Raw genomic sequence first — 13,639 nt, 5'->3', positions numbered from 1 at the left:
TATAGTAAATAATACATCCAAATGAAGAAAAAACGTTGAATGAGTTTGTTTTAAAACTTCACCGGTAGTGTATTTAAAAGAAACCATCTACATGCAGATCGGTTTGGGCAATTTGCACATTTGGATCAAAATTATTGTTAAATAAAATCATCACCTTTTTGAGTTTCTTTGCCCATGGTAGAAGTATATTTCACCCCCACAGTCCTTTTCCACACATCTCTAAAGTTGTTGAATAAGTTTCCAATAAACAATCGATATTATATTCCTTCTCTTTTAGCCAGGAAAATACTGATCGTCTTATCTGCTAAGCCCTTACAGTTATACTCGGCTATACTTATTTCACCATTTACCATAATGATATTCAAGTTTCAATTCTATTTATCATTATATATGTTTGTAAACTTACCATTTAAAATGTACCATAATGATTGTCTATATACTGTATCTGTACCATGATATTTGCACAGCAACTGAGTCAACCTTCAATTATTCTCCGCTATTGTCATCCCAGTGACTGGCAGACCACCCCTGTCCACCTCTATCCTATGGCCTTTGAGAGATTGGGACCCGTCCTTTAAAAAGAGCACACAGTGCCACCCACAGAACAGAAGCAGATTAACTGCCAAAAGTATTTCCAAAACACTCACCTCCGTTGTATTGTATACTGTTATTGCAAAAAATATATATGTAAAAAAATCTTGCATAGCTTAATTTATTTCCTCAATTAACAAACACTAATATGTAGGAATTTCATACGAAGGATTGTTATCTATAACCAGGACCGGCATTACAAAAATATATTTTTTTGGCAAGCACGGATTATTTTGGGAAACAATTATTGTGATTCATCCTATACTGTCCTTGACGTCATTACCCCTTAGCAACAGATGTGGGATACATACACACCCTTCCTCCACAAACAACCACAAGCTCAGATGTTTAACAGTTGTTCCATCCCCGAGCCCAACTCAACAGAAGACTTGATTTGTGAATGCATATACAATTGTAGCCGTTTGAGAAGGCATGCAAAATTGAGCAAGAATGGGGAGATTTGCTTAACCAATGTCAAGTCCTAGCCGATGGAGCTCAGATACACTCCTGAAACACAAACACATGCTGGTCCCCCGTTGTTACCATTTTCCAAAGTGTCTCTGAGTAGTCAGACCTTTTGATTATTTTGTGCCGCCAGGGCCACAATCATTTCCCCCCCTCTCTGATTGTCTGAGTGTGACCCCCTCCCCATGGGTTACTGCAGCTAGTGTTGCCAGCATTGCCACTACCTGGGTGGGGGTTTCCAGCGGAATTCCCACCAGCTAGGTACAAGGTCGTCAAGGTTCTTATTAGCAGCTTTGAGAAATCCTTGTATATTATGCTTACCCTCCCGGGGGCTTTGGCTTTGTTGGAGCAACACTGCCAGGCAGGCTCAGACTGTTGAGGATGCTGCTTTAGTGAGTCTCTGACCACGTTTATCTTTCTGTCTTGGCTGCGTATAGGCTACTTGCAGTAAGCCTCTAAAACAGATAAGGATTTCTCCTTAGTGTGTGGGTCACTCAGATGGGTGTCTAGGGTAAAGGGTTCACCGTTCCATCATGATAGGACAATAAATAAATAGACTGTAATTTATTTTTAAATGTGTATCCCATATCTGCACAGAATGTAAAACTCTCACAACTCTTGTTCGCAGACACTGGCATTTGCAACCATTTTCCTTATTCAGTCACTTAACTCACCACACTTTTCCAATCACAAAAACACACACCCCATCTTCCATTACAACCACACTCCCCCACATATACACCCGCACATACCCACATTGTACCGTCTATGTCCTGTTTGGTGTGTTTTTATCTCTACTATGTTGATTCCTACTTCATTTTGGGCTTTTGAGTACTTTTGTGTTCCAGTGCCTTATATTTGAAGATTGGATCATTATTGAAATAATAATATTCTTCTAATGCTATCTGTAATCTGTTTATAAATACTCTAAATTATTTTACAACATTCCCTATTTTGAATGGTATATTGTATTTGTAGTTTATTTCTTCATCAATTTATGTATTTTATTATTCTTATTAAAAAAATTTTTTTTAAAAAATTACAATTCCTACCGTGAATAGTTTTGGGGGTTCCATTATTCTACTCCTCTATGGGAACTTGGTATTATTTAGAATAGCCATGGAGTATCTCAGAACAGCTGGTTATCAATGTACAGTTTATCTACTGCGAGAGCTGCACGTTTCCCTTTTAGTCTATTCGCTTTGAAGAGTTTGGACAGAACTTTACGGCGTTCTGCAATTTCCTTCGGGAACGGATCATTCCTGCCTATCTTCGTGCCAGCGAGTCTTTTGCCCAGGTTTTTAACCATTATTTTCATCCTTAAAGAATGCAAATTTGGCAACAATCGGGTGCTTGTTTCTCTGTCCGAAAAGATTTACACATTCGATTTTGATTTTGTTGACAGTATTGCCTGGGATTTGTTACTCTCTCTGGGTCCTCATTCTCTTTAATACTGTTAGTAGCATATCTTCTCTCATAGATCTAGTCTGTATTTCAAGTAAGTCACTCATCTCTTTAACTCCTGTATATCTTTACCGACTAGTTCAAGTATGCCCAACTTATCATTCATCGTCTTTAGCAAGACGGTCTCTACACTTATACATTTTGTGTTTTGTGTTGTTATCCAGATTGCAGCTTATTGCCCACGAGTATGTGGAGTGAAGTGCTAATATTTAGTCGGATTTACAGATATTGAATATTAGGTTTTTATCTTGAGGCATTCTGTTCCGCTGTCTTCAGTCTGCCATTGTTCTTCCCTACACTCTGGCCTGCTTGGTGGTGTTTTGTTTTGTGAGGGAAGTGTATTCAAAATCCATTAATAGTATCCATAATATTATAGCCGGCCCTACACATTCCATTTCCCTGACCAAACTGAGACACTGTCACTCTATGGCCTGCAGAGTTCTGATTCTGTGTTCTTCTGAATTAGGCAGTTAATGACGAGATACTACATGGATATGATGCATTATATTATATATACCAGAGCCTTATCGATATACTATCCAGTAGTGTATTATATTGTATGTCAGGACCATGATAGAGTTGAGTGTGCTTCCTCTGCTCAGGAAAGGAAGTGCGTGGGGAGCAGAATCAGTCAGGAGAAGGGGAATCGACCACCATCACCGAGTACTTCTCAGGTAATTATGCCTCTCCTTAACACATCTGCGTCTTTAACTTCTTCAAGATTCATGAAAATGGTTTGGAGATCTGGATTGCCATATAAGTTATAGGCTAGAGCTGGCAAGAGGGTCAATCAAGTTCACTACCTTAAAACCTTTTAAATGTAGATTTACACCTAAATAGACGTACCCAAAAGTAATTATTTACCGAGAGGGCCATAAACAATACGTAGTAATGCTTATACTGTCTGAAAGATTAAAATCTCACCTTTTCTGGTAAAACATAGAAAATAAATTGCTGAGATGTAGTCACATTTACGGACACAAGCTCAAGTACACAGTACAAATATGAAAAATTATATGGGAATAGGACTTGAACCGATTTGAAATGCTTTCTAAATATAGTAACAATCAAATTATAAACTACTTAAAACATTTCACCTTTCTTATAACTGTAAAATAAATATGATCATACTTAGTGAGAGTACAAAATTGGCACCATTTCATATAACTGCCCAGCGTCCTCTGAGCGAAGCACAGACGCCATTCAAATGCCTGCTGACTCGTTGAAAGTGGTTAAAATTCTACAGAATGATTTTGTATTTTTTCTTGTTGATAAAAATCCAGTTGATACTGCATTTGCTGCAATCGCTAGAGTCTCCGGGTTAATAACACATATTGTTAGCGGAGCTGCGAGGTTCACGGCAAGGGGAGTTTGATCCTTTGTCTGGATAGGCCCGAAAATGTAACTTGTCGCTCTCTATGAGGTGTCAGATTTCACATACTCCATCTCAGATGAGAGCCGAGAACTGCATGCGAAGCGGGACAACCGAAGGTGTCACGGCCAAAGTGCATTCATTGAATAATAAAATGGATGAGCTCCGATCAAAACTAACCTACCAACGGGACATTTAAAAACTAATATCTTGTGTTTCACCGAGTCGTGGCTAAATGACGACATGGATAACATACAGCTGCTTGGGTTTGTCGTGCATCAGGAAGATAGAACAGCTGCCTCCGGTAAGACAAGGGCTGGCGGTCTGTGTCTATTTGTAAATAACAGCTGGTGCACAAAATCTAATATTAAGGAAGTCTCAAGGTTTTGCTCGCCTGAGGTAGAGTATCTCATGAAAAGCTGTGGACCACAGACTGGAATATGTTACGGGATTCTTCCGATGGTATTGAGGAGTACACAACATCAGTCACTGGCTAGAAGCACAAACATTTTGCTAAACTCGCATTAACATCTGCTAACCATGTGTATGTGATCAATAACATTTGATTTGGTTTCGTCAATAAGTGCATTCGACGCATGTCGGATGTGGCATTGCTTGCAAACTATTATGGACTACAAAGGGAAGCACGTCCACGATCTGCGTGGTGACACAAGCCTTCAAGATGAGCTAAATGACTTCTATGCTCACTTCGAGGCAAGCAACACTGAAGCATGCATGAGAACACTAGCTGTTCCGGAAGGATTGTGTGATCCCGCTCTCCGTAGCCGATGTGTGTAAGACCTTTAAACAGGTCAACATTCACAAGGCTGCAGGGCCAGACGGATTACCAGGACGTGTCTTCACTGATATTTTCAACCTGTCCCTGTAACACCAACATTTTTCAAGCAGACCACTATAGTCCCTGTGCCCAAGAACCCCAAGGTAAACTGCCTAAATGACTACCGACCCAAGGCACTCACGTCTGTAGCCATGAAGTGCTTTGAAAGGCTGGTCATGGCTCACATCAACACAGTTTATCCCAGGAATCCTAGACCCACCCTAATTTGCATACCGCCCAACAGATCTACAGATGACGCAATCTCTATTGCACTCCACACTGCCCTTTCCCACCTGGACAAAATGAACATCTATGTGAGAATGCTGTTCATTGACTACAGTTCAGCGTTCAACATCATAGTGAAGTCAAAGCTCATTGCTAAGCTAAGGACCCTGGGACTAAGCACCTCCCTCTGTAACTGGATCCTGGACATCCTGACGTCCCCCGCCAGGTGGTGAGGGTAGGTAGCAACACATCCGCCACGCTGATCCTCAACACGGGGGCCCCTCAGGTGTGAGTGCTCAGTCCCCTCCTGTAATCCCTGTTCACTCATGACTGCACGGCCAGGCACGACTCCAACACCATCATTAAGTTTTCCGACGACACAACAGTGGTAGGCCTGATCACCAACAACAATGAGACCGCCTGTAGGGAGGAGGTCAGAGACCTGGCAGTGTGGTGCCAGGATAACAGCCTCTCCCTCCACGTAATTAAGACAAAGGAGATGATCGTGGACTACAGAAAAAGGAGGGCTGAGCACGCCCCCATTCTCATCGACAAGGCTGTAGTGGAGCAGGTTGAGATCTTCAAGTTCCTTGGTGTCCACATCACCAACAAACTATCATGGTCCAAACACACTAAGACAGTCGTGAAGAAGGCACGACAACACCTATTCCCCCTCAGAAGACTGAAAAGATTTGGCATGGGTCCTCAGATCCTCAAAAGGTTCTACTGCTGCACCATCAAGAGCATCCCTCCCCCACACACATTTTTGCGCTGCTGCTATTTGCTGTTTTCTTTAATCTATGCATAGTCACTTTACCTCTAGCAAAATGTATATTTTACCTCAACTAAACTGTGCCCCCTCACATTGAATCTGTACCGGTACCCCCCTGTATATAGTCTCGCTACTGTTATTTTATTGTTGCTCATTAATTATTTGTTATTTTTCTATATTTTTTAGAATTTTTTTTGACATCAGTTTATTTTAGTAAATACTTTAACACTTGTTTTTCTTAACTGCGTTGTTGTCTAAGGGTTTGTATAAGCATTTCACTGTAAGGTCTAACACCTGTTGTATTTGGCGCATGTGACATAATATTTGATTTGATTTGATTTTGAAATAGGGGACTAAACGTTTTTAAATGGTGAAAGCCTATATTAACATGGGGAGCACCAAAAGAGGCTTCCGTGGCAAGTGTGCCTTCCGGCTTATAATTTCTGGATTTTAGGTGCAAGGCCATTTTGCCTTCAAATGGTACCCTATATCTTCCAGGGCATCAAGGCCATCTGCTAGGCCAGCATCAAGGCCATCTGCTAGGCCAGCATCAAGGCCATCTGCTAGGCCAGCCATTAACCGAAATATCCAATTAAATTGATTTGAAAATCAAACACTACTACGCAGCTACAGCTTGTCGTGTCCAGACCGATGCCGACATGAGGGAGGCGCTTGAAAATGTAGCCAAACTTTAATGAGACTTTTAATGACATGTATACTGTATAGGCTAAACGCTTGTCAAGTTTGAGAAATATAATATAGGATAATTATTAATATTAACATCTAAAGGCTTCTGTTGACATACTCTAGGCCTGTTACGCACTGCAACCTCAGTCATCTTGCAATCTGAGCGGAGACGGTCAACATCTTGAAACCATAAACGTAATGTTTTACAACTGTACTTTGTTTGTCATTTTTCTGTGTTCCGACCATAGGAATGGTAAGAGGATTATTTTATAAACAATTCCTCATATGCTATTGAACCCAGAATTGCTGTCATGTTCTCTGTCTTTTGTTGTCCAGCAGCCAAAGACACAATCCGAGTCATATTAACAACCCATCTTTAGATCTTACCTCTTTCTACATTTCTAAAGGATATTTTTGTTTGTCATATGAAACGCTTGCATTTGCAGTGTGCTTTTCAATCATTTCATTTTGGAACATTTGCGCTTATAGACAACTGCCGTGCGCACATTGCTGCGTTCATAATGTGAAGAAAGCCTAATAGTTTATCGTTCTGATCTGTAGCAGCAGCCTCATTTGCTTTTAAAAGTTGTATTTTATGTACAGTTGTATTCATTTGGGATCTATCATCCCACAACTGTCCCAGTTGAGTCGGTTATTTATTTCTCTCACAGAATGACAAGCTGACCAATAGAATAGGTACTTTTGCACTATGGAGGAAAGTAGATTGACATACAGTAGGTTTGTGCTTTTGCTGTTTGTTACTCATCTTGTTGGCTGACAAAAAGTAAATGTGGACAGTTCTTCTAACATCTTCACTATGCACCTTGGAATTGGATAAGGACGTGTGCCGTTGCATCCCCGATTTTTTTCCGTCTTCACTTGTAGCCTACTTCGGAGCTGCTAGGCCTGTGGAAAGGAACCGATCATGTGACGGCATTGGCTTATCAGAATTGAGATATCTGAGTGAGCCACCTGAGTGATAGGTGCTTTGGAGCACTGCGATTGGCAGTTGGGAGAAGGGAATTATAATTATTATATTCAGCCCAAGGGCACAGTGGCCACTTTTTTTCCGCAAGGCATGGATTGTTTTTGGGGACATTACAACCACACAAGGGGTCATCGGCGGCCATAGCCGTCGTTGCCACTGGGAAATTCGAGGCCTGGTGCCCTCTCCCAATTATATGGGTACATTTTGATAGACAGCAGAATTCTGAGGAGAGTCCTTTCTCAACCTCACCACCAATGACCTTGAAATCTAATTTTTAGTCTGAACAATGTTCCTCCCTATGGTCGCTTAGTCCTCTAGTTAAGTCGTTATTGACAGCATTAAGATGTTCTCTTGGAATTAAGTGAAAGTACACAATATTAGTGTATTTTATTTTCCTCTTCAGGGGCTCTTTTGTGGCCCTTGTTTTTTGACCGATTTACAGTTGTTTGTTCTCTGTTGTCCAAGGTCTGAGGATCAATGCTATTTGATCGAGCCTGATCTTTTCTTCGAGTCGAGACCTTGCGCTTATCTCTGTTCAAAGTGCCACTGATAGTGAAAATGCATCGAGGCTCTCTTCGGACAGCACGAGCAGCTCTTTTACTTTATCTCTCTCTCTCTCTTGCTCCCCAAGCGCATCTCCCATTCATTTGCACTGAACAACAGTGGACTGCGCAGGGCTTCGCCCGCAAAGTTCAAAGGAAGCCCTCTCAGTTAAGTGGAAATACACAGGGGATGATAATTCACTGCTCTCCATGCTGCGAGAGAGAAAGAGGGAGGGAGAGAGGATGAAGTAAGTAATGGAGTAACTGAGAAGGAGAGAAAGGAGTAAGTAAATGAGATGAAAAGGAGAGATGAAGGGCAGAGAAGTAGGAGAAAGAGGGAGTAACTAAGAGTTTACAGAAGCAGCACAACTGAGTACATTCATGACTACTAAAACAGAGCTTAAATTGTACTAACTTGGATAAAGTATCAGGACATAGAAATGGGAGGGAGAGAGAGGCAGTGCAAGAGACCGAGATGAATTGCGAGGACGTGTGTTTGTTTGTACGCACGGGTGTGTGTACGCGTGTGTGTGTCAAAAGAGAGAAGGTCAGAGCGCCGGCGAGGTTGCTTCCGTCTCGCCTCGTTAATTTCCTGACGGCCTCGGCTCATTTCGCAGCAGTTAAGCTAGGTGAGAAAGCAACTGACCCCTACGGCTAATCCTCCCCCCGCTGCCACCTGCCCCATCTCTCTCTCCCTCATACCTCTTTCATTCTCACTCTCTCTCCCCTCTATCTCTACCACTCTCTTTCTCTCTCCCCCTCTCTCTCTTACCGCCCCTCTCTTCCTCTCCATCTCTGTATATGGTTGCTGTGTTTTCACCATCAGGCCACTCCCATAGGAGCTGCAGCTTCATCAAGTCTAGGAGTATAAGAAAGGGCATCATCATTAGGTTAGTCTCTGATCGCCCTCCCTAAGTAATTATCCCTCGCCTAGACTCTGGCAGCAGACATAATTGATTTAATGGAGTGTTCTCTCTCTCCACTTCTTTTACGATGCTCAGGAGTGTTTTCTCTTGTTAAAGATTGGGATACATTTTTGATTAATGGCGTACAACACCGCATAACACTTTTATTGAAATCTGAATGGGATTTAATGTGGAGTGTAAATGGTTAATGTCATAAATGGAGATCCTTTTGTAAGGGGTGTTCTGTATTTCATTTGCTTTTTTATTTCTGTATCAAGGAGAGAATGATTCTCTCACCATAGAAAAGACCCAGAGACATTGGAGGTGTCAATTTGAAACGATTATAACATTTTATCAGTACAGTACATCACACATAAAAGGCCCATAGCCATTTCAGAGAGATTTATTTACCGAAGGTGCCATTGACGGGCATTAAAACACAGAATTTACAGTTTTCCATCTGGTTTTATAATACTTCTGGTCAAATATGTGTGAAAAATCCAATTATGTTTTATTGATCATCAAAACTATCTGGAAGCTTTGGCCTTGAATTTATGAGAGTGGGGTGCAGACGTGATTCAGACCTGATAAATCAAGTTAATTTCAGTTGGCCTCCAGAGGTGGAGTGCTTGTAGAGGTGAGCCTCTACCTCCTCCATCCATCCATCCATCTATTCCTCTCTCTTTCACCCTCTCTGATGATTTAACCATGGCGTTCGCTTAGGGATCATACCTTGAAAATGATGTATATCTTAAAGGGTGCCCGGTCGACTGGAACAGAAAACAGACATGCATTTAAATGTCCCCCCAAATTCTTCATCCTTTTTATACCTTCATTGATAGATGTCTCCTTTAAGACTCCATATATTTCATCTGTAGGTGCTACAAAGCAGCAATTGGTGTCAAATGAAGCTTTACCACATGCTCTGTAATATGAGCACTATTTTGATTTCAGTAACATTAACATGAATATTGAAAAAACACATTTTATGATTGACATTATGATCCAATTTGTAAGCGTTTACAACAGAGTGAATGTGAAAATGGATTCAAAATGGACACCCTATGCTGGTAATTTGCAGGATGTGCAATGATACGAGTAAAAGAAGGGCTGTGATTGGTTACATTGCCTTCTATTCCAATTTCTCTGTATAAAATGGGCCATAACTTTAAAACTAGCAGAGATTCCACTCTGAAATGTTGATATACCCATAGAATATGTTCAACAATATAGAACAATTAGCAAAAGGCAAAATAGTTTGTTTTCAATATTCATTTAATTTTTTTTAATATTATTGAAATTAAAATACTACTCATACTGTATTACAGAGCAAGCGGTAGAACTTTGACACCAATGTTTGCTTTGTACACTGAAATTGTTGCATGTTGCATTTATATTTTTGTTCAAAGATTTTACTGAGTTACAGTTCAAAGGAAATCAGTCAATTTGAAAGATTGTTTTGTTGTTGGCCATAATCGATACATTTCACATGACTGGGTGGCAGGTAGCCTAATGTTTAGAGCGTTGGGCCAGTAACCGAAAGGTTGCTAGATTGAATCTCCGAGCTGACAAGGTAAAAATCTGTCGTTCTGCCCCTGAACAAGACAGTTAACTCACCATTCCCTGGACGCTGAAGACTATTATGGCAGCCTCTCGCACCTGCTCCTTCGGATAGACTTGATCAGGTTGATGATTGTGGCCTGTGGAATGTTGTCCCACTCCTCTGCAATGGCTCTGCGAAGTTGCTGGATATTGGCGGGAACTGGAACACGCTGTTGTACTCGTCCATCCAGAGCATCCAAAACATGCTCAATGAAGTGACATGTCTGAGTATGCAGGCCATGGAAGAACTGAGACATTTTCAGCTTCCAGGAATTGTGTACAGATCCTTGCGACATGGGACTGTGAATTATCATGCTGAAACATGAGGTGATGGTGGTGGATGAATGGCACGACAATGGGCCCCGGGATCTCATCATGGTATCTCTGTGCATTCAAATCGCTATCAATAAAGTGCAATTGTGTTTGTTGTCTGTAGCTTTTGACTGCCCATCCCATAACCTCACCACTACCATGGGGCACTCTGTTCACAATGTTGACTTCAGCAAACTGCTTGCCCACCTGATGCCATCTGCCCAGTACTGTTGAAACCTGGATTAATCCGTGAAGAGCTCACTTCCTCAGCGTTTCGGGGGCCATTGAAGCATTTGCCCACTGAGGTCGGTTACGACGCCAGTCAGGTCAAGACACGGGTGAGGACAACAAGCACTCAAATTAGCTTCCCTGAGACTGTTTCTGACAGTTTGTGCAGAAATTCTTCAGTTGTGCAAACCCACAGTTTTGTAACTGATCTCAGACGATCCCACAGGTGAGGTCCTGGGCTGGCGTGGTTACTGGGCTGGCGTGGTTACATGTGTTGTGAGGCCGTTTGGACGTACTGCCAAATTCTCTAAAACAACGTTGGAGGTGGCTTATGGTAGAGAAATAAACATGTAATTATCTGGCAACAGCTCTGGTGGACATTCCTGCAGTCAGGATGCCAAATGCACACTCCCTCAACTTGAGACATCAAATTGTATTAGTCACATGTGCCGAATACAACAGGTGTAGTAGACCTTACAGTGAAATGCTTTCTTACAAGCCCCTAACCAACAATGCAGTTTAAAAAATACAAATAAAAGTAACAAATAATTACACAGCAGCAGTAAAATAACAATAGTGAGGCTATATACAGGGGGTACCGGTACAGAGTCAATGTGCGGGGGCACCGGTTAGCCGAGGTAATTGAGGTAATTTGTACATGTATGTAGAGTTATTAAAGTGACTATACATAGATAATAACAGAGTAGCAGCTGCGTTAAAGAGGGGGGGGGGGGGTCTTATGGCTTGGGGGTAGAAGCTGTTAAGACGCCTCTTGGACCTAGACTTGGCGCTCTGGTACCGCTTGCCGTACGGTAGCAGAGAGAACGGTCTGACTAGGGTGGCTGGAGTCTTTGGCAATTTTTAGGGCCTTCCTCTGACACCGCCTGGTATTGATGTCCTGGATGTCAGGAAACTTGGCCCCAGTGATGTACTGGGCCATACTCACTACCCTATGTAGTGCCTTGCAGAGTAGTTGCCAATGGTGCCACTGTAAAACCTTTTGAGGATCTGAGGACCCATACCAAATCTCTCCTGAGGGGGAATAGGCTTTGTCGTGCCCTCTTCATTACTGTCTTGGTGTGTTTGGACCATTCTAGTTTGTTGTTGATGTGAACGTCAAGGAACTTGAAGCCCTCCTCCTGCACCACTACAGCCCCGTCAACGAGAATGGGGGCGTGCTCGGTTATCCTTTTCCTGTAGTCCGCAATCATCTCCTTGGTCTTGATCACTTTGAGTGAGAGGTTGTTGTCCTGGCACCACACGGCCAGGTCTCTGAACTCTTCCCTACAGGCAGTCTCGTAGTTATCGGTGATCAGGCCTACCACTGTTGTGTCATCAGCAAACTTCATGGTAATCTTTCTGGCCTTGCGTCCTTGTGAATATTGACCTGTTTAAAGGTCTTACTCACATCGGCTGTGGAGAGCGTGATCACACAGTCGTCCAGAACAGCTGATGCGCTCATGCATGTTTCAGTGTTATTTGCCTCGAAGCGAGCATAGAAGTAGTTTACTTGTCTGGTAGGCTCGTGTCACTGGGCAACTCTCGGCTGGGCTTCCCTTTGTAGTCTAATGGTTTGCAAGCCCTGCCACATCTGACGAGTGTCGGAGCAGTTCTTAGTCCTGTATTGACGCTTTGCCTGTTTTGATGGTTTGTTGGAGGGCATAGCAGGATTTCTTATAAGCTTCCAGGTTAGAGTCCCGCTCCTTGGAAGCGGCAGCTCTACCCTTTAGCTCAGTGCGGATTTTGCCTGTAATCCATAGCTTCTGGGGTATGTACGTACGGTCACTGTGGGGGCGACGTCATCGATGCACTTATTGATGAAGCCAATGACCGATGTGTACTCCTCAATGCCATCGGAAGAATCCCGGAACATATTCCAGCCCGTGCTAGCAAAGCAGTCCTATAGTATAGCATCTGCTTCATCTGACCACTTTCTTGTTGACTGAGTCACTGCTGCTTCCTGCTTAAATTTTTGCTTGTAAGCAGGAATCAGGATGATAGAATTATGGTCAGATTTGCCTAAATGAGTGTGAGGGAGAGAGCTTTGTACGCTTCTGTGTGTGGAGTAAAGGTGGTCTAACATGCTGATAGACATTTGGTAAAACAGATTTCCCTGCATTAAAGTCCCCGGCCACTAGGAGTGCGTTTTGGATGAGCGTTATTCTGTTTGCTTATGGCGGAATACAGCTCATTGAGTTCCTTACATATATGCATAGCAGCAACATTATGTACAAAATAAGTTAAATAATTACTTGCAAAAAATGAAAACGCAATCGGTTAGGCGCACATAAAACGTCAGCCATCTTCTCCGGCGCTGCCTCTCACATCTGTGGCGTTGTGTGACAGAACTCCACATTTTAGAGTGGCCTTTTATTTTCCCCAGCACAAGGTGCACCTATGTAACGATCAAGCTGTTTAATCAGTTTCTTGATATGCCACACCTGTCAGTTAATGGGTTATCTTGGTAAAGGAGGCTGGGAAAAGACAGGAGCAGACAGGACAAACGCTGGTAAGCTTGACAAACAAGACAACAGACAAACAGAAAACACAGGTATGAGTACACAGGGGATAATGGAGAAGATGGGCAACACCTGGAGGGGGGTGGAGACGAGCACAAAGACAGGTGAAACTGATCAGGGCGTGACAAC

At 42.5% G+C, this 13,639-nt stretch overlaps 1 protein-coding gene across 2 annotated transcripts in view; it reads left to right on the top strand.

Moving 5' to 3' along the window:
• LOC109869834 (MORN repeat-containing protein 1) overlaps window positions 1-13,639 on the top strand; it is a 78,256-nt gene that overhangs the window by 23,046 nt on the left and 41,571 nt on the right. For both annotated transcript variants that reach the window (XM_020460106.2, XM_031803597.1), the window contains exon 11: window positions 3,123-3,194. In XM_020460106.2, coding sequence (XP_020315695.1) covers window positions 3,123-3,194 — 72 coding nt within the window. The remainder of the gene's footprint in view (window positions 1-3,122; window positions 3,195-13,639) is intronic.

The sequence above is a fragment of the Oncorhynchus kisutch genome, linkage group LG24 (genome assembly GCF_002021735.2).
Source record: "Oncorhynchus kisutch isolate 150728-3 linkage group LG24, Okis_V2, whole genome shotgun sequence".
NCBI lineage: Eukaryota > Metazoa > Chordata > Actinopteri > Salmoniformes > Salmonidae > Oncorhynchus > Oncorhynchus kisutch.
Note: the sequence above shows the minus strand (reverse complement) of the source record. Positions and strands in the feature narration are given on the sequence as shown.